General features: G+C 47.0%; 1 protein-coding gene across 6 annotated transcripts in view; it reads right to left on the reverse strand.

Moving 5' to 3' along the window:
- Positions 1-366: 366 nt before the first annotated feature.
- Positions 367-26,088, reverse strand: part of SPATA6L (spermatogenesis associated 6 like) — a 51,961-nt gene continuing 26,239 nt past the window's right edge. For 3 of the 6 annotated variants that reach the window (XM_039230827.1, XM_039230833.1, XM_039230831.1), the window contains exons 6-14: positions 21,288-21,365; positions 17,458-17,697; positions 14,476-14,578; positions 10,910-10,944; positions 10,652-10,693; positions 9,943-10,139; positions 6,363-6,456; positions 4,873-4,975; positions 512-593 (exon numbers count right to left, since the gene is read on the reverse strand). In XM_039230827.1, coding sequence (XP_039086758.1) covers positions 4,886-4,975; positions 6,363-6,456; positions 9,943-10,139; positions 10,652-10,693; positions 10,910-10,944; positions 14,476-14,578; positions 17,458-17,697; positions 21,288-21,365 — 879 coding nt within the window. In that variant the 3' untranslated portion in view covers positions 512-593; positions 4,873-4,885. Of the gene's footprint in view, positions 594-4,872; positions 4,976-6,362; positions 6,457-9,942; positions 10,140-10,651; positions 10,694-10,909; positions 10,945-14,475; positions 14,579-17,457; positions 17,698-21,287; positions 21,366-26,088 lie in introns of all 6 variants that reach the window. The other 3 variants (XM_039230829.1, XM_039230832.1, XM_039230830.1) reach the window with 3 other exon arrangements.

Consider the following 26,088-nt stretch of genomic DNA (forward strand, 5'->3'; position numbering starts at 1 on the left):
TCCTCCAGGCACACCCTCCAAATAAAAAGCACCTGCCACCCCACCTCGGCTATTTTCAAGTCCAAGCTCAAAACAACCACATACAGGGGTTCCTGGGCGGCTCACTCAGTTAAGTGTCTGACTTCGGCTCAGGTCATGATCTCACGGTTTGTGGGTTCAAGCCTCACGTCAGGCTCTGTGCTGACAGCTCAGAGCCTTGAGCCTGTTTTAGATTCTGTATCTCCCTCTCTCTCTGACCCTCCCCTGCTCACGCTGTCTCTCTCTCTCTCTCTCTCTCATAAATAAATAAAAAACATTATTTAAAAAGAAGATTCAAAACAAGCACATACACAGGCATATCACAAACTTTCCAGCTGGACAAGGAAATAGGAGCCCCACACAAGGAACACTTTAATCAACGACTCTTACCGAAGTACAGAAGACTGAGCACAGGGTTTGATGTAAAGGGGGTGAGACACTGGTGATTCCATACACATAACAAACACTGTCGTGCATTTCTTTCAAACGGCGTGTCAGTGGACTCGATGAGTGAGTTCGTGATGCTCCTCCAGCTTCCCCTGTGAAATTGGAAACGTCACACACCGCATGTGGCCCTGAGAGAAAGGGAGATGATTAGCACCAAGGAGAAGAAGGCGATTTCACTCGATCCTAATCTAGGCATGTAGCTCTTCCTGAGACCACTTGGTGTCCGAGCCCCCTCGCCATCCCTGCAGGGGGAGGCGACGTGAGGTAACCTGACAGAGCAGCTGCGTGACCTTGGGCGGGTTACCTGACTTCTCTGCGTCCCATCAGGATGATGAAAAGCCGAGGTTCTGCCTCTCAGTGTTCCGGTAAGGAGTGAGCACTGTCCTTGGCACATAGCCAATGTGCAGAAACTGAGCTGAACTGTTAAACGTGCCCCAATCAATTCTACTCTATGGCGCAGGAACATGTATTTGAGCACAGAGAGAGTCAGCACAGGACTGGGGGTGTTCCAACCCCCACCCCCCCCAAGCCGCTTGCAGGATTCCCAATCCTGAATGTTCATCAGGATCTCCCAAAGAACATTTATAACAATACCTATTCCAGGCACCACCCAGAGATTCCAATTCGATTGGCCCAGGGTGGGGCCAAGGCATCAGATTTTTTTCAGAGCCCCCCAGGTGATTCTGACGCTGAGGACCGCTGACCCAGTGATGTGGGTGCACAGTCACTGCCTGTGTGGTCCGTCAGACCGACAAGACCAGAGGTGTGTCATTATCCATTGCACCAGTCCCCTTAAGCCACCAGATAACACGTCCCTCCGAAGCTGGTGACTGAACCAGGGAGAGGGGGCCCCCCAAGGTTGGAGATGAAGGGGCCCCTGTGACAGGGAGTAAACTGACTCCTGCCCACCCAGTGTAGACAAAGTGAGGCTGAAAGCTGTACCAGCCACTGACTCAGGGCCTGGAGGCCTAGTGAGCTGAGGCGGATCCGAAGCAGAAGCCAGCATTTTAATTCATTTTTGTCCTTTTTTTGTCTCTTGTTTTATTTCCATTTTGCTATTCTTTGTTTTTAACATTTATTTTTGAGAGAGAAAGAGAGAGAGGAAAATTGCCAGAGAGAGAGGGAGAGAGAATTCCAAGCAGGCTCCAAGCTGTCAGAGCAGAGCCTGACATGGGGCTCGATCTCATGAACTGCGAGACCATGACCTGAGCTGAAATCAAGAGTCGGACGCTTAACCGACTGAGCCACCCAGACGCCCCTGCTATTCTGTAATTTCAGAGGGGTTTTTGTGCTCCCGTTCTTGTCTGCGTCTGAGGATATGAGGCCCGCCCTCTGGCTGGCAGCATTCCCTGTGGACTGGCCTCACTCTGGACCAGCCATCATGCTGGAACATTCCGTGGGCCAGAGTTGGTGCCGCCTGGTCCGTCTCCATCCCCTTCCTTGGAGGGTTTTCACAAGGAAAACTGACTATGACACGTGGCTGTGGGAATGAGGTGCTAAGTGGATGTTCCTTTGGGAGCACAGGCAGCGGCCTGAGGGGACCTGGGGGACCAGGAAGGTCCCGGGCGACGGCCCTGTCACCTCGCCCTTGAAAGTGGAGTCTCAAGGTGCACGTGCCAGACGCGGGCAGTCAGCTCCCGCACTTGGTAAAGACTGAGACACAGAGACGACCTTGTCTTCCCAGAGAATGAGGGGTAGTTGGGGAGGGGGTAGTCGGAGAGGGGGTGGGGAGGGGTGTACGGGATGGGCTTTTGTTTTTTGTGGGGGGTTTTTGGTGGCAAAATTCACATAACACAAAATTTTATGTTCATGGTTTATACAATTTTAACCATTTTAAAATATACAAGGGATCATCTGTTTTCTACCAAAAGTACCAAGTCGCAAGTCATCCAGAATAAGGAGAAATAGATGTACTCTAACCCCTCCACCCAATTCGTCTGCCCGTTCCTTTGTCAGACAACTGGATTCACTGTTTCTGGGTCAAGAATCACCGACCCTTTTGTGGAAGGAGGCTACGGTTTCATTTCTCCCAGCCTTGAGATCGCTTGGAACCCGGGGGGTGGGGGGGCGGGGGGCAGCTGATCAACAGCAGAGGAGTGGAAGTGGCGAGGGCAGGCAGTAAGAATTGGGGCTCCAAGCAGGAGACGGTCCCTGAGGAAGGCAAGGCTGGGGACAAGCAGAGGAAGCCCACGGGGTCTTCTGCGGATGCTCCTCTCTGGACTGTCTTCCTGACCCACGGCGGGGACTCTAGCGTCCCATTTTAGTGGCCTGATCTTGCCTGTTTGGATCCTCCCTAGATTCACTGAGATACTCAGCATCCTTGTAATACATGCCCTGTTTGCTTCAGATGAGCCAAGGTCACCTGTGTTTCTCTGCACCCATGACCACTTTCACTGACACAGCCTCCTGGACCCCCGCCTCCCCAGGAGTGCGTGACTCGAACAGCGGGGGTGACAGAGAGTGGAATGGAGCTCTTCCCAGAAGGCCTAGGAGAATATTCCAACCCACTGGGTGGGAGCTCGTGTTGAGAAGGAAGCCTATTTTCCTTTTTTTTTTTTTTTTAAAGTAAACTCTACCCCCAACATGAGGCTCAAACTCATGACCCCAAGATTAAGAGTCGCAAGCTCTACCAGACTGAGCCACCCAGGCGCCCCAAGGAAACCCACTTTCCAAGAAGCTACTCATTTTGTTTTCTTTCCTTCGCTCTCTCCCCTCCCATCAGCATCCACATATCAGCTGATTTTATGGAACTTGGTGTCACCCATGTTGAAAGCCGACACAACTTGGCATTCGGTAATTATGTGGGCCCTGTTCCCGTGGTGGTAATTACGTGGGCCCTGTTCTGTATAACTGCCTAATAAATGCCGAGATGATGATTTCGGCAACTGCAGAGTCAGTGGCCCAGAATCCATCCTTTAATCTGCCAAGCAGAACGTTCTGAGGTAGAAGCTTGGAGAATGGGCTATTACTGAGCTGCTGTCCCCACTTCTTGGTGCTAAAGGCGGTGAGTCCTGGCCAGCCCGGGGAGTGGGGGGGGGGGGGGGGCAAGGCGATTTGTGCCCTAAGGCGTGAGTGACCCTCGAGCCAGATTTTCTGGAACTCAACTACAGTGAAAACCTAAGATATCATCCCACAAGCCTTTATGGTTTAAAAAGACTCAGAATTATTTTGATGCTGCTAGGATGCCAGGGACTACATAACACCTCCACATAGGATCCTCGAGAGAGATGTTCAAGGGCACTGTCCCCAGACTCTGCTCGGATTTCCAAGGGCTCTGCTCTTTCTCCCCAGGGCTCCTCTATCACACACTCTAGGTTTGTGGAGGTCACAGAATGTAATGGTTTTAAGGCATGATTGCGGAAGCCAGACTACCCAGGTTCGTATTCCTAGCCACGCCATTCACCGGCCATCTGACCTTGAGCTCAGCACCTAACCTCCCTGTGTCTCAGTTTCCCTATCTGTGAAATGGGACTAATGACAGAACCCACTTCACAGGGTTGCTGTGAGAATTAGACGTTCACTCATCTAATGCAAGGTGTTCGGACCAGTTCCTGGCACACAGGAGCCACTTCATGAGGAAGAGCTATTCTAATTGTAGGCCCAGCTAGCAAAGGAAAAGAAGAGAATTCACTCCACCATACGGCCAACTACTCACCATATACCTGCATCCCAGCATTGCCTCGTCACCTCATTCAACACACACTCATAAAGGGATCCTTAGCCGGCCCCAGCCACAGTGGAAGGTGATCTGATACAAGCATGGCTGCAGGGTGGTGGTGTGGAGGGTAGGCGCCTGCTCAGGGCACACACCTGCTACACGTAGTTGAATTCATCTATGTTAAATGGGCTTCCACTGTCAGGTGCCAAGGTCTGGCTATAAAACAGTGAGCAAGAGAGAGTCCCCGACCTTGGGAAGATTTCATGCAAGTAAGAAGGGGCAATCAACCCTTTATAAAACAATCAACCCATATAAAAATATACCAGCAAATTGTGTCATGCTTTATGAAAGAAAAGTGCAGAGTGCTGAAAGGGTATCCTTTGATACCTTTATTGGTCATGAGACCGAAGGATAAATAGCAGTGACCCAAGCAGGGTCAGGAAGCAGTATTCTAGATGGAGGGCAACATGTGCAAAGACCCTGTGGCCGGAAGAGGACCTAGAGCTAAAAGAGGTACCATTAAATAAGAGGGTGGGAGAGAGGGGAGAGAAAGAGAGACAGAGACAGAGACAGACAGGGCTATAGCAACCACAGACCTGCGCTGTGGTTCTACTGCGTGGAAGAAGAATGTGGTTCTTAGGTCTCCGCCCCGCCTCCTGTCCACCACATTTTCTAGTTACTTCATGTTGACAGCGGGAAATTATCTAAGCACATCAAAATAAGAAACAGCACTTAAGCTGCTCACTTACATAAGACAACAGCTTAAAAATATCTCTGTTCCTGCACTGGGTATTGCTTCAGCGGGTAACTTGGTCTTTCAAGGATATACTTTGTTTCAGAGATAGGATATTCCTATAACAAAAACAAGCCCAGCAATTGCATTAATCAGAGTGTCATATAGATCAATTACCCAGACGTGTGCTTCTGCATGGAAGAGGCTGGGGGAGTGGGGGGGGGGGGGAGCTAGGTGACTCAGACCATGAAGCAAAGGATTCCTGACCTCAGCTCAGGTCTTGATCTCAGGGTCATGAGTTCAAACCCCCGCACTGGGCTCACACTGGACACGAAGCCTACTTTTAAAAAAAAGGAAAAGAAAAGAGGCCCGTGGCCCACGCATGCCCCGTACATGGGGTTTACTACATACGTAAATACATACAGATACTTTCTTCTTTTTTCCCTTCTTTTTCTTCCCCTCCCTTCCTCCCTTCCTTTCCTTCTTTTTGCATTCTGAAGGGATTCCCTTCCTTGAAAAGATTGGAAATAACAAAGCAAAACCAATGACTTTGCCGAGAGGAAGCAAAGTAATTCACAACCTTCTCCATGAAAATCAATATCCATCTATTTATTTTTTTATTTAAAATTTTTAATTTACTTTTGAGAAAGAGAGAGAGAGAGAGAGCATGAGCTGGGGAGGGACAGCGAGAGAGGGAGACCCAGAATCTTATGTAAGCTTAAGGCTCTGTGCTGAGCCTCAGCTCAAGTCTGACACAGGGATCGAACCCACAAACCGCGAGATCATGACCTGAGCCTAAGCTGGATGCTTAACCGGCTGAGCCACTAGGTGCTGTAATATTCATTTATGAGTGATGCCCTATCAATCTAGAATATGCCAGTGTGTACATAACTCAAGATGACCACTTCAACTACTACATGGTGTCTGGGGCACTGCCGACCTCTCACTGGAATTATTTTGAAATGGCGACAGGCCGCGTAGCTCGTGGCTGCACCCTGCAGTAGACAGAGTACTGGGTATATCTGTCTATGGGTTAGAAACATGCCCCACGCCCCAGAAGTCAAACAGCCAAAACATTTTATTAACTTTTAACATTTTCCCCCAAACCACAGTCTGCCCTGGGCTCAGATTCCTGTGCACGGTCCACGGGGCTGTGCTTGGGGTCAGTGAGGGGTCCTCCCTCCGTCCTTGAAAGGACCCTGCTCCCCCGTGATGCAGGACCTCTGCCTGCTGCATGCTGAGCTGCAAAGTAGCTGCTTCTCATGGATCAGATGGAACCTCCCGTGTCTCTTCCTCAGGGAAGCCCACCTTGATTCCCAACCACGTCAATAGCCCCTTTTGGACGCTCTCAGGACACCATGTACCCTCCTTGGTAAGTGTCACAATTTTACATTTATTTCTACAATTACTGGATTAATGTCTGTCTCCCCCACACCTCCTCAGAGACTGTAACCCCCCAGTTCCCATGTTACTTTGTCAGCGATTTTGTTTTCTCAGAAGCCCTACCTTGTTCAGGTGTTGCTGAGCTCTGTGGGCTGTCAGGAGGCTGCACACCCTTTCGTGGATCTTCCTCCATGTGGACTGAGAATAAAGGTGGAATCTACCCAGAAAATGAAACAGGTGGGAGTGTTAGGCAGCTTCTAAAAAGGATACGTAGAGCACAGAACACTGACACTTACAGCTTAACAGTAAGAAAAAGCAGTAACAGTATCCATAGTGTGGTTTCGGTGTCTTTGTCAACCCCTATGCATAAGATACACGGTGGCGAATAAAAACCACCACAGTGTGGAGAACGCCTGTGTTTGGGGGCGTGGCTCTGAGGGATTCTTTTCTTCTTTGTACTTTACCACCCATTTCAGATATTTCACTAAAGAATAAATCCTGCTTTCACGTTGAAAAATTTAATCTGCCAATGTTTAACACGAAACGTAATCCCAATTGTTTTCCACCACAAGGATTTTTTTTAATGTTTATTTATTTTGAGGGAGAGAGCGTGCGTGCATGCGCATGTGAGCAGGGAAGGGACAGAGAGACAGACAGAGAGGAAGAGAGAGAGAGAATCCCAAGCAGGCTCCGCTGTCAGTGCAGAGGCCAACACAGGGCTCGAACACATGAATGATGAGATTATGACCTGAGCCAAAATCAAGAGTCAGACACTTAACTGACTGACTGAGCTACTCAGGCGCCCAGGAATTTATTGCTTATCTCATTTACTTTAGGCTGTGCGGACCCAAACTTAATCACATACCTTAGGATGCCTTTAAGTTCCTCACATAGGATGCATTTTCCCCCTTCCACATCCACCAGCACTGCTCCATAGGCCTGGAATGCTGCCACTCCCACCCGATCCCCAGTATCTCAGCAAAGTCTCCCCTAAGCCCCCTCCTGTAGAGGAAGTCACCTCCCCCATTACATGCACTTCGAGTCCATTTATCCATCATTCATAGCACTTCACCCAGTGACATTTTGTCATTATTACGTTAATCTCTGAAATTGGCAGAGTTGGGGGTGGGGGCAGGGTGCCTGAGTGGCTCAGTCAGTTAAGTGTCAGACTGGCTCAGGTCATCATCTGACAGTTCGTGGGTTCAAGGCCCACATAGGGCTCTGTGCTGACAACTCGGAGCCTAGAGCCTGCTTCAGAATCTGGGTCTCCCTCTCTTTCTGCTCCTCCCCTGCTTGTGCTCATTCTCTCTCTCTCTCAAAAATAATAAACGTTAAAAAAAAAAAATCTATGCTAGGGTTAAAAGAAAAGCACAAACACTGTTCTCTAAAAATTCCTAAAGAAATTTAGCAATATGTTGAAATCATTCTCTTTAATTAATGTATAATAAACACTGGACACTCCTGGGAAACCAAATGGCCTTTCCATGACTGTGTTGTCCTTTGTCACAGTTGACCATGGCCTTATTTACAAACTCATAGTCCAATGAGTTACAAAGTTCTCCATTTAGAGTGACTCTGGGCACATAGAATTTGCTGATTCATCAGAGGTTGAGGATAAAAATCTGATCTACACCCCAATGTCCTAACTCCTGAGAATGAACTTGAAAAAGCTCCTCACTGCCTTCCCACAAAGCCTAAACTCCTTAGCTTGGCTTCCACGGTCCCTTGGACCCTCAGCCTTGGCACCCACCATTCCCCCACGCTGCTCTAACTTCTAGAAGCTGCCAGTGTGCCCTGTGGCTTCTCACCTCCAATCCCTCCCCTCCATTAACTCTACCAGAATCTAATCCCCTCCCTTCAAAGCCCACATGGGAAACACCACCACCTCCATGAAGCATTCCTTCCTCGTCCTTCATACTCTGATAGCATTTGGTCTACACTATTCTCCAAGTCCTGCCTTGTAGAAAGCTCTCTGCATACATGTTTGTTTTTTACATCCTCTGCTAAGTTGCAAGTTCTCAGAGATCAGGACAAAGGTCTTGAATGTTAGCATTTCCAGGGGCACCTGGGTGGCTCAGTCGGTTAAGCATCTGACTTCAGCTCAGGTCAGGGTCTCATAGTTTGTGAGTTCAAGCCCTGCATCAAACTCTGGGCTGACAAAACAGAGCCTGCTTGGGATTCCTTCTGTGTCACTCATTCCCCCCCCCCCCCCACCGCTCGCTCGTGTTCTCTCTCTCTCTCAAAAATAAATAAATAAACATTTTAAAAAACAATAATAAAGTAAATCCTAGGGATGTAATGGAGAGCATGGCAACTATAGTTAATACATTATTGCATATTTAAAAGTTGCTGAGAGAATAAGCCTCCAGAGTTCCCACCACAGGAAAAAAATATCTGTAACCGTGTATGGTGACGGGTGTATACTGGATTTATTGTGGTGAGCATTTTGTGCTCTATACAAACAGAAACAAGATGTTGTACGCCTGAGACTAATATAATGCCATATGTCAATTATTCATTTTTTAAAACTGTCTTAAAAATATTATCTACAGTGCCACTTCCAGTGTAAGGTGACCACACTGTCCTGGTTTGCTAGGGAGTAAAGTGTTTCCCAGAATGCAGGACATTAAGAGGCAAAGTCAGGGGCGCCTGGGTGGCTCAGTTGGTTAAGCATCTGACTTCAGCTCAGGTCATGATCTCATGGTTCATGAGTTTGAGCCCCGCGTCGGGCTCTGTGCTGATGGCTAGCTCAGAGCCTGGAGACTGCTTCAAATTCTGTGTCTCCCTCTCTCTCTGCCCCTTCCCTGCTCTCTCTCTCTCCCTCTCTCTCTCTCAAAAATAAATAAACATTAAAAAAAAAAAAAAGAGCCAAAGTCGGAATTGTCCCAGGCCAACTGGATAGATGGTCACCGTACTAGAGAATATGATTTGGAAAATAGTTTCTTCTCTCAATTTTGGGCCTGCCTACCAGATATGTGAAATTGTGGGGGGTTTTATTATTTGTGACAATCATATAAATAAACCCAGAAAAACATGTCTAGAAAGAGAAAAAATATGCCTACATGTTGATATTTCCTATCTTTGAGTGGCAGGACTATGGGTGATTTTTTTCACCCCTTTTTGTTTTTCTGGAATTTCCCAACTTTCTATAGTGAGCACTTTTGTAATGCTGAAATCAAATTCCTGGGGTGCCTGGGTGGCTCAGTCGGCTGGGTGTGTGACTTCAGCTCAGATCATGATCTCAGGGTTTGTGGGTTTGAGCCCCACGTAGGGATCGGTGCTGACAGCTCAGAGCCTGGACCTGCTTTGGATTCTGCGTCTCCCTCTCTCTCCACCCCTCCCCCGCTCACACTCTGTCTCTCACTCTCTCTCAAAAATAAACAAACATTTAACAATTTTATTAAAAAATAATAAAGAAATCAAACTCTTGAGGGTTTAAACTTACAAAAGATAAAAATGGATAAACAGTATGTATGTCGAGTGAGCTATCTGTCCCATTTTCAACATACATTCTGAGAGATGCTGTCCACAGGCAAGAGAAAAGGCTCAATCCTTCCTTCTGGGAAAATTTGAAAAGAAACAGTGATTTTTCATATCACCAGCTGAACCCTCCTAAGGAAGCAAACTGATGACGTGACCAGCCTGTACTCCCACTAAACCACAACACACTCTTCAAGCAAACAGACGGGTGCTGGCCGCCGACCTTTCTCGAAGAAGGGGCTGATCCAGAAGACGACCGGACGATCTGGAATGCTGGTAGGTGGCAGAGGAAGCTTCCGGGTGGAAATCGGCATCTCCTTGGTTACTGTAACTGGGTGACGGTTTTCCGAACATACTTGAATCTGAAGCTGATGGTGATTCTTTCCTTAAAATAATCCGTTCATCTGGCTCTTTGATAACCTAAGTGACAATGCATATTATTCCTTAGTTGTAATTTTGCTTTCAGTTTGCTTAATTTAGAGCCGGGGGTGGGTGGGATGAGGAAGGGGCAAGCTAAGTGAGGACATGCCCCCAATGAGCTCCTGCAGTTACAGAGCAGCAGAAGCAGGCGATACTAGAAACAAAATGCTCAGGAGTCAAGGTCAAAGGAAAGAGAACCAAAATTCTCCACGTTTGGTGTATATTAACAAGCCACAATAAACTCATGCTCTGGGCTTTGATTTGAGAGGATACAGGATTATCATGTTTGGTAAAGATACAATTTTTTAAATAAAAAATTTAAAGGCCATGGCATCAAAAGCTCAGTAGACTCCATTTGTCTGCCTACATCTATTTTCATGTTGTAACACAGAAGTGTGAGCCCTTCACCTTGACAAACCAAACTTCAAGAGCAAGTGGTTTACCACCTCTATGTATTATTAAAAGTATTTGATTGGAAAAAAAAAAAAAAACAAAGCAAAAAAAATACCTACTGGTAAAGTAGGTACCGGGGCCTTCGACGTTGGTGATTCGTTCTACAAATGGAAAGAGCTTATATGAGGGGAACAAAGCCACCAATCCAAAGCGTACACGGTGGCGCCTGGGCGGCTCTTAAATTCTAGTGAAACTATAGCAATTCCACAAGCAGCACTTGCTAGAAATATCCCTTCCACCCCACATCGGGGAACGCACAAGAACCGACGTCGGAAGCTGGAAATAAATCATTTCACAAATGCTACTTCTACAATTACCTTTATGTTAGCGGCAAGGCTGTCAAGAGAAGCAGCTAGAAGAAAGAGGAACAGGTGTTTCAGTGACTCATTTTTACCAGTAACCCCTAAAATTGTTGTTAGGTTTCTTCCACAGCAGCACAAAACGATGACACTTGAATGAATTATTAAAGAATCTAAGTGCTCCCTTGTAAATGACACTGTCAACTTTTATGCGTCCCTTGAGTCACAGCAATACTTCCTCGGAGGTTTTCTGCCCTCTTGAGGTCCAGTGAAGTTATATGATTAATGACAGCACACAGGGACGTGGAAAGGGCAAAGGAGGGTCTAAGGTGAAGCAGTTAGCTCAGTAATCCTCACGCAGCCTGGAAAACAAAACTCAGATTTGCCCAATTGCCCAGAGCCGAAAAGAAAACCATGTGACTCTCATATAACATCCATATACTCTGCCTCTTCTGCCATTCCCTCCACATTTGGCCTACGTGGAGATCCTATTTATGCACAAGTCACCGGCATACTTGTCCACGGTAGACGCGAATGTTAAATGGAGACAATGAATAAACAAGAGCTTGGGAAAACTTATCGCAGGAAAGGGTAAGTCATTAGGATCAGCCTAAGCCATCAGGAGTCAGCAGGTAGACCGCGCGCCAGGGGATGGTAAGAATGACTAGAAGTGCAGTAATACATACACACAGGCTAAATCAAGACTAAGTTGGATTCCTCCAAATTCAGGGAAAAAATGCTTTTGGAATGAGTATTTGCAAGTCTATCCCAAGGACACCGTGGTTTCCCCGCCCTGTGCAGCGACAAGGGCTTTTCGTGGATTCCTAACGTCCCTCGGCCACTGGCAATAAGAAGGAAGATACGAAAAGGGCCTTTTATTTATTTATTATTTAAATGTTTTTCTTTATTTCTAGGAGAGAAAGAGAGAGACAGCGTGAGCAGGGGAGGGTCAGAGAGAGAAGGAGTCACAGACTGAAACAGGCTCCAGGCTCTGAGCTGGCAGTCAGCACAGAGCCCGACGCGGGGCCCGAACCCACGAACCGCGAGATCATGACCTAAGCGAAAGTCGGACGCTTAACCGACTAAGCCACCCAGGCGCCCCCGAAAAGGGCCTTTTAAAGACTGGTAATCGTCACATCCCCCCCGCATGCACATGTGTGTGTGTGTGTGTGTGTGTGTGTGACTATCTCGTCCCAGCTCTCCCCGCTGAGCAGGGAGCAGCCAATACTAATGGCCTATCATCTTGCTTCTCCAAGTGCAGCCATGCACCAGCCGTGTCGTTATTACCAGGAAGCTCGTAAGAGAAGAAGGCTCCCAGGCCGCACCCCAGCCCTCCTGAATCAGAATCTACAGTTTAGTAAGAGTCCCAGGTGATTCAAAGGCACATTCAAGTGTGAGAAGCCGCTGCTTTGTTCTGCCTCAGGCCTGGATGAATGAGCTTAGGGTGACCTAAGCCAAGGTCTGGCTTGGGACCTCCAGGGATTGGAAGGGTCTGAGAGCCCAGAGGTCTGAACTTCTTCTCTAAAGGCAGGTGTGCCTTGCACACTCTGGAACTTCTCTGGAACCTCAGTTCTCCACCCTCCAGGATTAAGAAGACAAAGAGATGGGGCGCCTGGGTGGCTTAGTCGGTTAAGCATTTGACTTTCACTTAGGTCATGATCTCGCGGTTCGTGGGTTCGAGCCCCACATCGGGCTCTGTGCTGACAGCCAGCTCAGAGCCTGGAGCCTGCTTCAGAGTCTGTGACTCCCTCTCTCTCTGACCCTCCCCTGCTCACGCTGTCTCTCTCTCTCCTAGAAATAAAAAGAAACTTAAAAAAATTAAAAAATTAAAAAAAAAAAGACAAAGAGGCCGATACCATGTGATGCGTGAGAGTCCTGTGGTGACTGCGCCAGCATTAAGCCCAATGCGTCCCCGCCGGGAAAGGACACTTGCCATTGCCCGATCCCACGGTAATAGGGAAGGCAGTTGCAGCTTTTATAGGCTACGCGGGTGATTTTCAATCCAAAAGACTTAAATTAAATGTCAGAGGTGATAAAGCACTTTCTGCTTCAAACCCTGCACTCTGTCCTTGGCTGGCTGCTAACAGTCACCGTGAATCACTAAAAGACTCTGTGCAGCCACTTAAAAGTGTAAGCCGTTAAGCCTAAAATAGGGAACGTGTTGTCAGGGATGGCCTGGGTCCAGTTCCACCAGGAGTCAAGAAAATAGGCCAGCATTGCTAGCCGAAGAATTTTTATCAGGTGCAGGAATGGATGGATTTCACTGCCGTGACCTTCGGGGCTGACACATCACAAGGTAAATGCCACCAAGAGACACATTAACTCACCGACTCTCAACATTTGGTTCGGGGACCTCCCCGGGGCTCACCGACACCTTCCGGGAAATCTGCAAAGCCAGAACTGTTCTCATAATACTAAGGCGCAAGTTGTCTTTCTCTCAGTCTCTCACGAGGGAATTTTCCAAAAGCTACATAATGTGTCATGACATCACCACTCCACGCGGCTAACGGAACATGTGCTCGTTATATGCCCGTGTTTTAACAAATGTCTCTGTTTCAGTTTCTAATATGCTAACTATTAATAGATATCATCCACATAAACAAAAGCTCTTTGGGGTCCTCAACAGTATTTAAGAATGCAAAAGGGTCCTGGGGCACCTGGGGGTTCAGTCGGGTAAGTGTCCGATTTCAGCTTATGATCTCACATCTGGTGGGTTCAAGCCCGGCGCGGGGCTCTGTGCTGACAGCTCAGAGCCTGGAGTCTGCTTCAGATTCGGCGTCTCCCTCTCTCTCTCTGCCCCTCCCCTGCTCATGCTGTGTCTCTGTTTCTCTCAAAAATAAATGAACATAGAAAAAATGTTTTTGAAGAATGCAAAAGGGTCCTGACAGCTCCAGGTGAGACTCTCTGCTTTAATGGCTTCAGGTCAAGCTGGTGCCCCTCTTGCTGACCTGGCATCTTGTAAAGCAAATCCTTGATCTCCACCAATCCGCCCCGCCCCCCGCTCTTTCCCATCTAGAGAAATGGCGAGCCTCCTGGGTCAGCTGTGTGCCGTGCACACCAGGACAACCCCCCGCTCCTCTGGCCCTGGGCCAGGCCCAGGGCACAGCTGCTGATGGTGCCACTCAGAGCATCTCCTTCAACAGCCGGGGGACCAGGAAGGGGACACTTCTCCCCGGCCTCTGCTCTGGGGGAGCAAACTCCCTTCCCTGCAAACTCCACAGCTGGATGGCACCTGACAATTAGGCAAAAGAGTTTCTAAAGAAACTTTGGATACTTCAGAATGAAAGAAGATTTAGGGGGCGCCTGCGTGGCTCCGTCAGTTGAGCATCTGACTCTTGGTCATGATCTCATGGTTTATGGGTTCGAGCCCCACATCGGGTTCTGTGCTGACAGTGCGGAGCCTGCTTGGGGGTCTCTCTCTCTCTCTCTCTCTCTCTCACTCTCTCTCTCCCCCACCTCGTGCTGTCTCTCTCAAAATAAATAAACATTAAAGAGAGAGAGAAAAAAAAAGAAAGATTTAGAAGGAGGATGCATTCCTTCCTACCGGGGAATATATAGGAGTAACAAACAAGAAACTCCAGTACCTCTTCTCCCTGGAAAAGGTGAGTTTGAAAACTTGGATCTTCTCCTAGACTTCCGGGACGGAAGCTCTGACATATTCTCACCAAAAGGCTTTGCACTGTCCACCTGAAAGAAAGGAAAGAAATCAGATTTGAGCCCACCATAGCTTGTGTTACCCCCTCCTCAATTACCTGAATGCCTTTCTCCCCTTAATCGTGGGCCACGCAGGTAAGAAGAGAAGGTTGGGGGGAGGCGCCTAAGGGGCTCAGTCAGCTGAGCATCCGACTTCGGCTCAGGTCATGATCTCACGGTTCATGAATTTGAGCCCCCCCTCCGGCTCTGTGCTGACAGCTAGGAGCCTGGAGCTGCTTCGGATTCTGTGTCTCCCTCTCTCTCTGCCCCTCCCCTGCTCGTGCTTTCTCTCTCTCAAAAAGTAAATAAACATTAAAAATTTTTTAAAAATAATTTTAAAAGAAGAAGAGAAGGTTGGGAACAAGTTATCCCAACAAAGGAAGCCGTTTGTCCTATCTTTGCTGAGGCTTCAACAGGAAGGTATGGGCTAAATCTTAGCACCCAGAAAAGAGTAAGTGAAGTTTATTTTGAAATCTTTCAAAACAGGACAGTTTCATGTTACTAAACAGGGGGCAGTGCTGGCCTAGGTAGGGTCCTCCTGAAATCGGGATTACCACAAGGTGACATTTCAGCCTTCCCCATGCCCTTCCAATCAGAATGTATGTACCCTTAAAAAAAAAAAAGAAGAATAGTGGCAGCCACATTATTTTAATTAAGGTGACCTTATTATCCTCAGTTGGACAACATAATCTGTAAACAGGTCCAAACACTTGAAATACAGAACTCTTCCAGAATTCTTCGGGCATAGAGTTGCTGGATTTTTTTTTTTATCTTGCTTGTTTGTCATTTTTTTTTAATTTCAAGAAGGCAGGTTATAATGTTATCTTCATTCTACTTTCAGAATTATATTGATTAGAATTTACTGTCTTCATGACATTAAGTCCTCTAAATTTTAATGCTCCTGCGTAAAGAAACGTCATTTGCCATCAGGAAGCCTGACTACATAAAAGAGTTCCTACATATAAAGCATTTAGAAAAGAACTTGTACATGGTAGAGGCTGCACAAGTATTTGTTAAATAAAATAAATACCAAGGGGCTCCTGAATGGCTCAGTCGGTTAAGCATCCAACTTCGGCTCAGGTCATGATCTCACAGTTTGTGGGTTTGAGCCCCGCGTTGGGCTCTATGCTGACAGCTCAGAGCCTGGAGCCTGCTTCGGATTCTGTATCTCCCTCTCTCTCTGACCCTCCCCTGCTCACGCTGCCTCTCTCAAAAAAAAAAAAAAAAAAAGAAAACCAGCAAGTTTTATTCCCTACGAAATCTACAAGATTTTAAGATTATATAGCCCAAAGCATCTCGACTACAGCTGTATTTCACAAAATGTATTTCAAGTGAAATGAAGCAGACTGTCCAATAAACTCAGTTCAACAATATGTAAAGATTGGTTGCTAGGTTTTTACCATTTTTACCCAGGTTACCATGAGTTAACCCCAGGTGCTCTAGCCAAGTACCATCTCTGTTATACCTTCAAACCTGCTCTGCGCACAGTCACCTCAATCAGTAGCATGATGACTTCGGGGTTGGCCACGCTTTCATATCTTTTTTTTTTTTTTTTTGTGAGAGAGAGCACGCTTGAGCAGGAGAGAGGCGCAGAGGGAGAGAGAGATAGAGAAAGAGACAGACAGAGAATCCCAAGCAGGTTTGACATGAGGCTCGATCCCACGACCCTGGGATCATGACCTGAGGTGAAATTGAGATTCAAAAGCTTAACCAACTGAGCCACCCAGGTGCCCCCTCACACCTATGTCTCATGCACCAACATCATCACCAGTGACTTCTTTAAGCCAAGTTATCAATTTGACGGTAATATCGACAGTTAAGTATTAGGAGTTTGAACGACTCTGGGAGAATAAATCATTAACTAGAATGTGGAATAAAGAATATGAAATAATGCAGGAAAAGCTTTTAATGTAGTATTGACCAAATATATTGAGAAACCAATCGGTATATACAGTATAATTATAACTTTGTGGAAAAAATAAAACCTTATGAACATTTAAAAAGTGAAAGAAAATGTTTCTTTTATTACACTGGTAGCTTATAATCTTTTTTAAATTTCTATATTTTCCATTACTTTAAAATTTTTTAATGTTTATTTGAGACAGACAGAACATGAGCGGGGGAGGGGCAGAGAGAGAGGGAAACACAGAATCCAAAACAGGCTCCAGGCTCTGAGCTGTCAGCACAGAGCCCGACACGGGGCTCGAACCCACGAATCGTGAGATCATAACCTGAGCTGAAGTGGGATGCTTAACTGACGGAGCCACCCAGGCACCCCTCCATTACTTTTATAGCAGTCAAAACAATTTAAGGAGGCTATGTAAGCTGCTGTGATTAAATTCCCCGCTACTTCCTGAGGGCTAATCCTAAGAAAGCTTTCATTAAGGGCTTTGAGTAGGGCACATCATTGCTCCTTCCTGCAGACTCGTTTTTCCTGCTTTTTAAAGTAAAAACAACATCATTTTTAAAACTCGGGCCGTTTTCTTTAAAACTGATGAAGCCTCAGTTTGCAATGGGGACAGAGCACATGTTGGCCTTCGTTATATGTCTTCTACCGCTGTCGCCTGGCTGATTCTTCTGGATAATGTCAGGTTGTCACATGCAGGCATCATCCTGTATTAATAATTTCCAAAAATTAAAAATAGGGATGACTGACATTTATTGAGCAAGTCCTCTGCACGAGACATCGTCGTATGGCTTTCCTGACAATGACTCCAGGAAGCAAACTGCATTTAATCACAGGTACGATTCAATTTGAATTCCTTCTTTATTTAATATTATAACCCATTTGGCTTTCTGGCCCGACCTTCGCATAGTCTGCCCTCATTCGTACCTTCACCCCTCCGAACTCAGAAAAATGATTTTAGGCTCACATGTCTAACTACAAATGGGGGTTTGCTTTCCCTGGAGATTCTGAAATTGTTTCTGAGGCTCGGTTGAGCCGGCTGGTCCTGGAGGAAGCGTCTGGAGGGGCAGGGCGAGGGGGCCCGGGATTGCGTGCTTTGGGGCACTCGGTTGAGATTACTGTCCTTTGGCTTCATCCTCATGTTATGTAAGGGGAAGATTGGCCCCTGTGATGTAGATAAAGGCTTTCTTGATTTGTCTCTTTCTTCCTGAAACCAAGAAGAAACAATGTTTTTACAAATGAACACAGAGAAAAAAGAAGAAAAATCCAACCAGAATATAACTGTATTTAATTGAACTTGGCTTAAATAAACTAGAAGAGTGAACATCTCAGATTTGCAAAACAGGAACTTAGAAAGGGTAGTATTTCTACTTAGCTTTTCTTCACTTCAGCTTAACATCACTAGTATTTATAACTCACTAGTGTAATATCTTTCAATCAATAACGGTGACATTTATTTGTATCGGGGAGAAAGTTGGGGGCACCTGGGTGGCTCCGTCGGTTGAGGGTCTGACTCTAGATTTTGGCTCAGGTCATGATCTCGCAGTTTGTGGGTGTGAGCCCTGTAGACAGGCTCTGCGCTAACAGCAGGGAGCCTGCTTGGGATTCTCTCTCTCTCTCTCTCTCTCTGCCCCTCCCTCCTCTACCTCACTCTCAAAATAAATAAACAATAAAAAAAAAAGAAGAAAGTTGGAAGGTATCAGACACTTCTCCCCTATCACAGATACATGACTGACAGAGACGGAGATAAAGAGAGAGAAATGGAATCCGACACACACCCCACTCCAGCAATTCCACATCAAGGGATTTATTATAAGGAAATGATTACGGCTATGTGTATAGCTACAAACATTCTTATAACCGTTCAAAACAGAAGTCAGCTGTACTGGTGAGGAAGCAATTTGCTCTCTGCTCCGAACCCACCTTGCTCGAATACTCCGCTAGGCGGCGCTGCGGCAAACCCCGTGTGCTTTCCTAGCCGCTCCGGCAGGCGCCACCGCTAGAGGGCGCCGGGGAGGCTGCAAGCCAGGAAGGGGAAGCCAGGCTCCCAAGCCCAGGGCTGCCTTGCATTGCTGTCAATGTCACCCCAGTCACCACCCTTCACCTTCCGAGTGCCAGAGGGGCCAGGTTTATCGTGTTCCTCCCACAACCCCAGCGCTAGCCTCCTGCGCCCCACTCCCACCTTCCAGCACCAGCTGGCCAGAGTCCTCCCTCAGGGCTCTGGGACTTGGGGCCCAGGGCCCTTCCCCTTCAAGGTCCTGGGTCACCAGCGGCGAGTGGTGTCCGTCACACAGGTCTGCACTGTCCTGCCTCTGGATTCCTGAGGAAGCACCCAGGAAGCCGGCCCTCCCCAGGTCTGGGTCCCACTGCTGTTGCGTTTGGTCTCCTCCTCAGGCTTCTATGGTCTCTATGACTCCATTGCTTCCCTTTGTTCCTCCAGCCCTAGGGCTGGAAGCCGCTTCCTAAAGTTCCCACATCTGTCACTTCGATGTCCCTTTCACCCCTGAGTCCTTCAACCCGTTTGTCCTGTGACTTCATTTAAAAAAAATTTTTTTTTAATGTTTTATTTATTTTTGAGAGAGAGAGAGAGAGACAGTGTGAGCAGGAGAGGGTCAGAGAGAGAGGGAGTCACAGACTGAAACAAGCTCCAGGCTCCAAGCTGGCAGTCAGCACAGAGCCCGACGCGGGGCTCGAATCCATGAACTGTGAGATCATGACCTGAGCCGAAGTCGGACACTTAACCAACTGAGCCATCCAGGCGCCCCTGTCCTTTTACTTTAAAACATTAAATCTTTTGGAGCGGCTGGGTAGGTCAGTGGGTTGAGTGTCCAACTCTTGATTTCGCCTCTGGTCATGATATCACGGTTCATGAGTTCAAGTCCCATGTTGGGCCCTTCGCTGACAGCGTGGAGCGTGCTTGGGATTCTCTCCCTTCCTCTGCCTCTCCCCCGCCCACACAGGTGCCCGTGCTCTCTCTCCCTCTCTCTCAAAATATAAATAAACTTCAAAAAAAAAATAAAAGATTTAACCCCTTTACTAAAATAACATGTGCAGTATGTTTTCCTGACTACTGTATCAGTGAAGAGCCCAATAACAGGAAAATGGCCAATTTACAGTACTTCTGTATAACGGACTCTGATGAAGCCATGAAACACTGCCTGGTGTAAGAATACTTAAGGACGTGAGGAACATGCTCATGGCATATTAGGTGGAAAAGGAAAGATGCAAAATAATATGCAGTATACCATGATCTCAATCTTCTAACATTAAAATCGTGTGTGTGTGTGTGTGTGTGTGTGTATGTACAGAAGAATATGCTCAAAAAAAGAAGTCATGCTCATCTCTAGATAATGACAGGCAATTTTTATTTTATACCTTTTGCTTATCTGTATTTTCTAATTTTCTGAAATAAATGCTTTTGTTATAAGAAAAAAAAACAATAAAAGCTATTACTTTAAAAAGGTAACATTTGGGGTGCCTGGGTGGCTCAGTTGGTTAAGCATCGAACTTCAGCTCAGATCAATATCTTGCACTCTGTGAGTTCAAGCCCCATGTCTGGCTCTGTGCTGACAGCTTGGAGCCTGGAGCCTGCCTCAGATTCTGTGTCTCCCTTCCTCTGCCTTTCCCCTGCTTGTGCTCTGTCTCTGTCTCTCTCTTTCAAAAATAAACATTAAAAATTTTTAAAATAATAATAAATAAAAAGTTACCACGTAAAGACCTATATTAGGAGATAAAAGCAAAATTAAAATGGTGGAGTGGAAAAGAAAGATAAATTGAAAATGATCACCTTGCACCTGTATCAGCCTGGAAAAAAATAGTGGGTAAATAAGGAAACGGGGACACCTGGTGGCTCAGTTGGTAAAGCATCCAACTCTTGATTTCAGCTCTGGCCACGACCTCATGGTTTGTGAGTTCAAGCCCTGCATGGGGCTCTGCACTGACAGCATAGAGCTTGCTTGGGATTCTCTCTCTCTCCCTTTCTGTCCCTCCCCCACTCATGCTGTCTCTTTCAAAATAAATAATCTTTTTTTTTAAAAATAAAGAAAACCTAAAAAGCAGCTAATGACTTCCTTAAAACTAATCACTGGCCTCCCATTATATGAGTTATGATGCCCAGAGGATGGATGTATTTGCACAGATTAGTGACCCTTTTCATTCAGTAACCCCTTAAACCACAGCCTACATTTTCAAGGATTTTCCAGGATGTCCGCCAAGATTTGGGATGACAAGCAAAGGAAAGCTTTACAAATTACATTCAGTCATGCTTCAGATTGTTCTAGAAAGGGTTTTAAATGATTAAAAATTATGAGCAATAAGGTAAAAGAAACAGCAAAAGCAAGGATGATGGGGGAAATCGGGGCTGAACAAGAGAGTGAAACAGAGGTGGTGTTCCAGAATGCCCCAGGACCTTCATGGACACCAGAGATGGCCCCAAATGCAGCTTGGGGCACCAGCCTCAGCAAAACAGGGAAGGAACACTCATGTTGAGAAGATCAAGAGCAAAAGTCATGAAACACTAGCAAAAAGGCTAACTAGCCTACTGATGTCAAACTTGTGCTTTTAGCTTTTGTATCGCTTTTCTATCTGCTCCTCCACACACCATGAGGAATACATGTCAGACACGGTTTAATAGGACAGGCTGAACCGTCCAAATATAGAAATTCAAACCCAGCCATGAGTCTCCAGGTTTCTATTCACCCAGTTGCATCTAAACTTGGTAACCGAGTTTGAGCTGAGAAAAAAATCTGTGGAGAATATTCCTGACAGATCTACCACTGGCTTCTTGATTATACTTACAAGAAATCTGTTTCTAGGCAGGAACACGCATTCTCTGATGGCTGTCCTTGTGGCAAACTCTATTTTGGGAGCAATGCCCTAAAAATGAAGTAGCATAAAAGCAGCAAATAAATTACTGGAAACAGATCCTTTGCCCATCCCATTCTAACTTGAAACCATGTAAGAACCTAATTACTCTTTTGTGTAGATGGCATAGCCCATACATATCACCTAAAATATTCATATGGGGCACCCGGGTGGCTCTGTACGTTAGGCATCCGATTCTTGGCTTTGGCTCAGGTCACCATCTCACAGTTTCTAGATGGAGCCCTGTGTCAGGATCTGCACTGACAGAGCGGACCCTGCTTGGGATTTTCTCTCTCTCCCTCTCTCTATGCCCCTCCACCGTTCATGCTCATACTCTCTCTCTCAAAATAAAGAAACATAAAAAAAAAAGTCTTAATAAAATAAAAATAAAATATATATGTAACAAATATATATGCAATGGAGTATTATCCAGTGTTAAAAAAGAAGGCAATCGTGCCATTTGTGACAACATATAAGAATCTAAAGCGCATTACGTTAAGTGAAATAAGCCAGACAAAGAGAGACAAATATGGTGTGTTACTTCTACGTGGAATCAAAAATCATCAGACTCATAGAAGCAGAGATTAGAATGTCACTTGCCAGGGGCTGGAGGCTGGGGGAAGTGGGGAGATGTTGGTCACAGGGTACAAAGTTTCAGTTAGTTATACAAGCTGAACAAGTTCTGGAGATGATCTGATGGACAGCAATGTAACTATAGTTAATAGTATTGTATTTTTGAAAGTTTCTTTTTTTTAAATGTTATTCATTTTTTAGGGGCGCCTGGGAGGCTCAGTCGGTTAAGCGGCCGACTTTGGCACAGGTCATGATCTCACAGTTTGTGGGTTCGAGCCTGGTGTCGGGCTCTGTGCTGACTGCTAGCTCAGAGCCTGGAGCCTGTTTCAGATTCTGTGTCTCCCTCTCTCTCTGATCCTCCCTGCTCACGCTGCCTCTCTCTCTCAGAAATAAATAAGACATTTAAAAAAATTCTTTAAAAAATATTATTCATTTTTGAGAGAGAGACAGAGACATAGTGTGATTGGGGAAGGGGCAGAGCGAGAGGGAGACACAGAACCCGAAGCAGCTCCAGGCTCTGAGCTGTCAGCACAGAACCCAACACGGGCCTCAAACTCACGAACCATAAGATCATGACCTGAGCCAAACTGGGATGCTTAACAAACTGAACCACCCAGGTGCCCCTATATTTGAAATTTTCTAAGAGGGTAGATCTTAATTGTTCTCAGAAAGGAAGGGAGGAAGGAAGGAAGAAAGAGAGGGAGAAAGGAAAGACCAAACTAGTAATAATAAGTGATGCATAAGTTAATTAGCCTGACTGTGGCACTTAACTTCACAGTGTATATCAAAACATCCAGTTGTGCACCTTAAATGTATACAATTTTTATTTGTTGATTATAATACAGCAGGAAAGCGAAAAAATAAAATATACGCATAAGAAGAAGTACCACACACTACGTACCACCTATCACGTGCGAGGCCCTGACCCATCCAGTCCTCACAACAGCCCCGTGAGGTGGCTCCTGATAGTCTCCACCTTGTAAATGAGTAATCTAAGACACAGAAAGTTTAAGTGACCTCCCGCTAGCGATGGCAGAGCTGGTCCCTGAACCCAGGCATTCTGGCTCCAGTGTCCACGCCCTTAGTTACTCTATTGAAAACACTGAACCACAGGGGTGACTGGGCAGCTCAGTCGGTTAAGCATCTGACGACGACTCAGGTCATGATCTCATGGTTCAGGTTTGTGGGTTCAGGCCCACAAGGGGCTCTGTGCTGACACCTCAGAGCCTGGAGCCTGCTTCAGATTGTGTGTGTGTGTGTGTGTGTGTGTGTGTGTGTGTGTGTGTGTCTGCCCCTCACCTGCTCATGCTCCGTCACTCTGTCTCTCTCAAAAAGTGAATAAACATTTAGGGGCGCCTGGGTGGCTTAGTCGGTTAAGCGTCCGACTTTCGCTTAGGTCATGATCTCGCGGTTCGTGGGTTCGAGCCCCGCGACGGGCTCTGTGCTGACTGCCAGCTCAGAGCCTGGAGGTAGTTTCAGAGTCTGTGTCTCCCTCTCTCTCTGACCCTCCCCTGCTCGCGCTGTCTCTCTCTCTGTCCTAGAAATAAATAAAAATATTTTTTAAAAAAAGTGAATAAACATTTAAAAATTTTTTTTGAAATAAAAATAAAATAATAAAATAAAACACTGAACCAAAGGGGCGCCTGAGTGGCTCAGTCAGTTAAGCGTCTGACTTCAGCTCAGGTCTTGATTCCACAGTCTGTGAGTTCAAGCCCTGCATCGGGCTCTGTGCTGACAGCTCAGAGCCTTGAACCTGCTTGGGATTTTGTGTCTCCCTCTCTCTCTGCCCCTCCCCTGCTCATGCTCTGTCTCTGTTTCTCTCAAAAATAAACAAACATTAAAACACTGAACCACAGAACTGAGTGAGATTATCTAGGAGGTGGGATAGAGGTTCTCCTTCCCTGCCCACTTGCTTTGAAAAATGTGATTCGTATCTTATACCAAATATTGATGCTCATTAGCTCTATTTCCAAACTCTCCATTTTGTTTCATGGGTTGACACTTTTTTTTTTTGGATCTGTGCCATACTGAACACTACACACACACACATGCACACACATGCACACACTCAGTAATAACAAGGAAGAGAGTACTCATGCGTACAATCACATGCGCGACTCTCACAGGCATTGTTCTAAGTGAAAGGAGCCAGCCTCCAAAGGGTGCAGACCATGATCTTCTGAAAAAGACGCAGCTACAGTGATGGAGAAGAGAGCAGGGAGACGGGGGGTGTACGGGGGAGGAGGCACCCATAAAGGGATAAGGGCAGGGAGATGGGGGGGTGATGGAAGAGTTCCATGTCCTGATCATGGTGGTGCTTTCACAAACCTATACACGTGTTAAAATCCAAATAACTGCACATCAAGAAAATCAGTTTTGCTGCAAGGTCATTTAAAAAAAACAAGTATCCGGGCACCTGGCTAGCTCAGTCGGTGGAGCATGCGACTTCTGATCTTGGGGTTGTGAGCTGGAGCCCCATGCTGGGTGTACAGATTACTTGAAAATAAAATCTTTAATTAATAAACAAATAAGCAAATAAAATTAAAATGCCATTATCCTTCTTTAAAAAAACTAAGGCTTTAGAGAGACAGAAAGCCATTGTCCCAAGGTCCCACCGCTTCTATTTTTTTTAATTTTTTTTTTTTTTAGTGTTTTATTTATTTTTGAGAGAGAGAGAGAGACAGCGCGAGCAGGGGAGGGTCAGAGAGAGAGGGAGTCACAGAATCCGAAATAGGCTCCAGGCTCTGAGCTGGCTGTCAGCACAGAGCCTGATGCGGGGCTCGAACCCACGAACCGTGGGATCAGGACCTGAGCCAAAGTGAGATGAGTACCTGATGAGCCCCCCAGGCGCCCCCCGGTCCCACGGCTTCTAAATGGCAGAACAGGTACAGGACCCCGCCGGGACTGAGTTACAGTATCCCGGGTGTCCTCAGGGACTCACCTGCAGCCGCCACGCGCCCCCCCCCCCCCAACAAGACCCTCCGCTCTTCCCTCCCCCGCACCACCACCTGGCCGCGTCTTCCTTGTCCTGGGTGTGCTTTCCCTGCTTCCCTCCTGTCCAAGCCCCCCCCCCCCACTGTCTCCCAAAGCCCGTCGTCGCCCTAGCGCCTCCAGGCTGTGACGGCTCGTGTCCACGGCCTAACACACGGGGGGTGGGACACAGCCATGTCCCATTTTACACGTGAGGGAACGAGCTCGGAGACGTCAAGTCCGTCCACGGTGACACAGCTGGGAATCCGTGGGGCCAGGGGTCCGCTCGTGTGCTGGACGTGGATTCACTCCCGGGCACATGCGCTCCTCTTGTGCACAGAACGCGTCCTCACCGCCACAGCCTACATCCTCAGCATCTTTCCTTTTTTCCTTTTTGCTCTGCCTCTAGAATGCGGAATGCCCATACAAGCGGCAGGCCTGGACCCGAGACTCAAGGTTTCTGGGCTTGCAAGCCCATGAGCCCGATTGCTGCAGAGTCAGGAAATCGGGGGCGGGGGGTGTCTGGCAAACGGCGACCCGCGCAGCCTCACCTCTGGCTGGGACACTGCCCACATGAAGAGGAGAGTTGGGGAAACGCCAAGGTCCACAGCGCTATCGGTTGGAATCACGAGACCTCAGGTGTGTGCCAAACTCAAGTCCCCCGGGGCCCGGCCGTCGGAGCCCGAACGAGTCCCCACGTGAGCCACAGACTTGTGCAGTTTTTCACGGCCTCACAAGGAGGCAGTGTCATCCCTTGAATGACAGTTTAATAAACTACAACAGCTCACGATTCCCGTGAACCTAACCATACGCCAGGTGGAATGCTAGACACCGTACATACATCTAAACACTACACGGGAACACTATTATCCATCCATTTCACAGCTGGGAAGCTAAGGTACACAGAGATTAAGCAATTTACCCAAAGTCACAGTCACTGAGTGACCAAGCTGGGACTGAACCCAAATGACCCGAGTCCACACTTTGCACACGTGGCTGCTTAGCAGGACTTCAAACCGCTGGTCCGCTTTGCCTGGAGAGGAGGAGAGGCGCCCCAGCAGCAAGGAATCCACACCTCGTAACACAGTCCTGTTCACCTCCTATAACCTCCAGACCTGACACTGACTGGCAGATAATAAGGAGGAATGTATTTTCTTGTTCTCAGCAGCACTGATTTTCGCGTGATAGTTTA

Source organism: Hyaena hyaena, unplaced genomic scaffold, assembly GCF_003009895.1.
Source record: "Hyaena hyaena isolate Hyena2069 unplaced genomic scaffold, ASM300989v1 scaffold_51, whole genome shotgun sequence".
Lineage (NCBI taxonomy): Eukaryota > Metazoa > Chordata > Mammalia > Carnivora > Hyaenidae > Hyaena > Hyaena hyaena.